We start from the raw sequence: 312 nt of genomic DNA on the forward strand, positions 1-312 counted from the left end.
GTTTTAAGCAACCTTATGAGTAGTGTGTTGACGAAAGCTTGTACAGCACAATCACTCACGTATTGTAGTAACGGGTGAACATATTCTGAAAAAAAGACAAAATTAAGTAATTTTTCTGTTTCTCCAACGAACAACGACCCACAGACTGGGAATAAGTCACTACCACGACCTAGGCTTTCTCATAAACAAGTAGTAATTTAAGTAGCATCACCCTCCTTAAATAAACGATTTTTACTAAACTAAATGTAGTTTTGTTTTATGCATATAAATTGCTCAAACATAGGCTACCCATAAAACGTGCCTGTGCACAAG

At 35.9% G+C, this 312-nt stretch overlaps 1 protein-coding gene across 1 annotated transcript in view; it reads right to left on the bottom strand.

The window, feature by feature from the left end:
- T265_15513 (hypothetical protein) overlaps positions 1–83 on the bottom strand; it is a gene marked incomplete at both ends in the record, with an annotated part of 12,532 nt that extends 12,449 nt beyond the window's left edge. Inside the window, one exon of the mRNA XM_009178453.1 lies at positions 60–83. Within this exon, the coding sequence (XP_009176717.1) occupies positions 60–83 (24 nt within the window). The remainder of the gene's footprint in view (positions 1–59) is intronic.
- Between the last annotated feature and the right edge of the window lie 229 nt (positions 84–312).

Source organism: Opisthorchis viverrini (genome assembly GCF_000715545.1).
Source record: "Opisthorchis viverrini unplaced genomic scaffold opera_v5_560, whole genome shotgun sequence".
NCBI lineage: Eukaryota > Metazoa > Platyhelminthes > Trematoda > Opisthorchiida > Opisthorchiidae > Opisthorchis > Opisthorchis viverrini.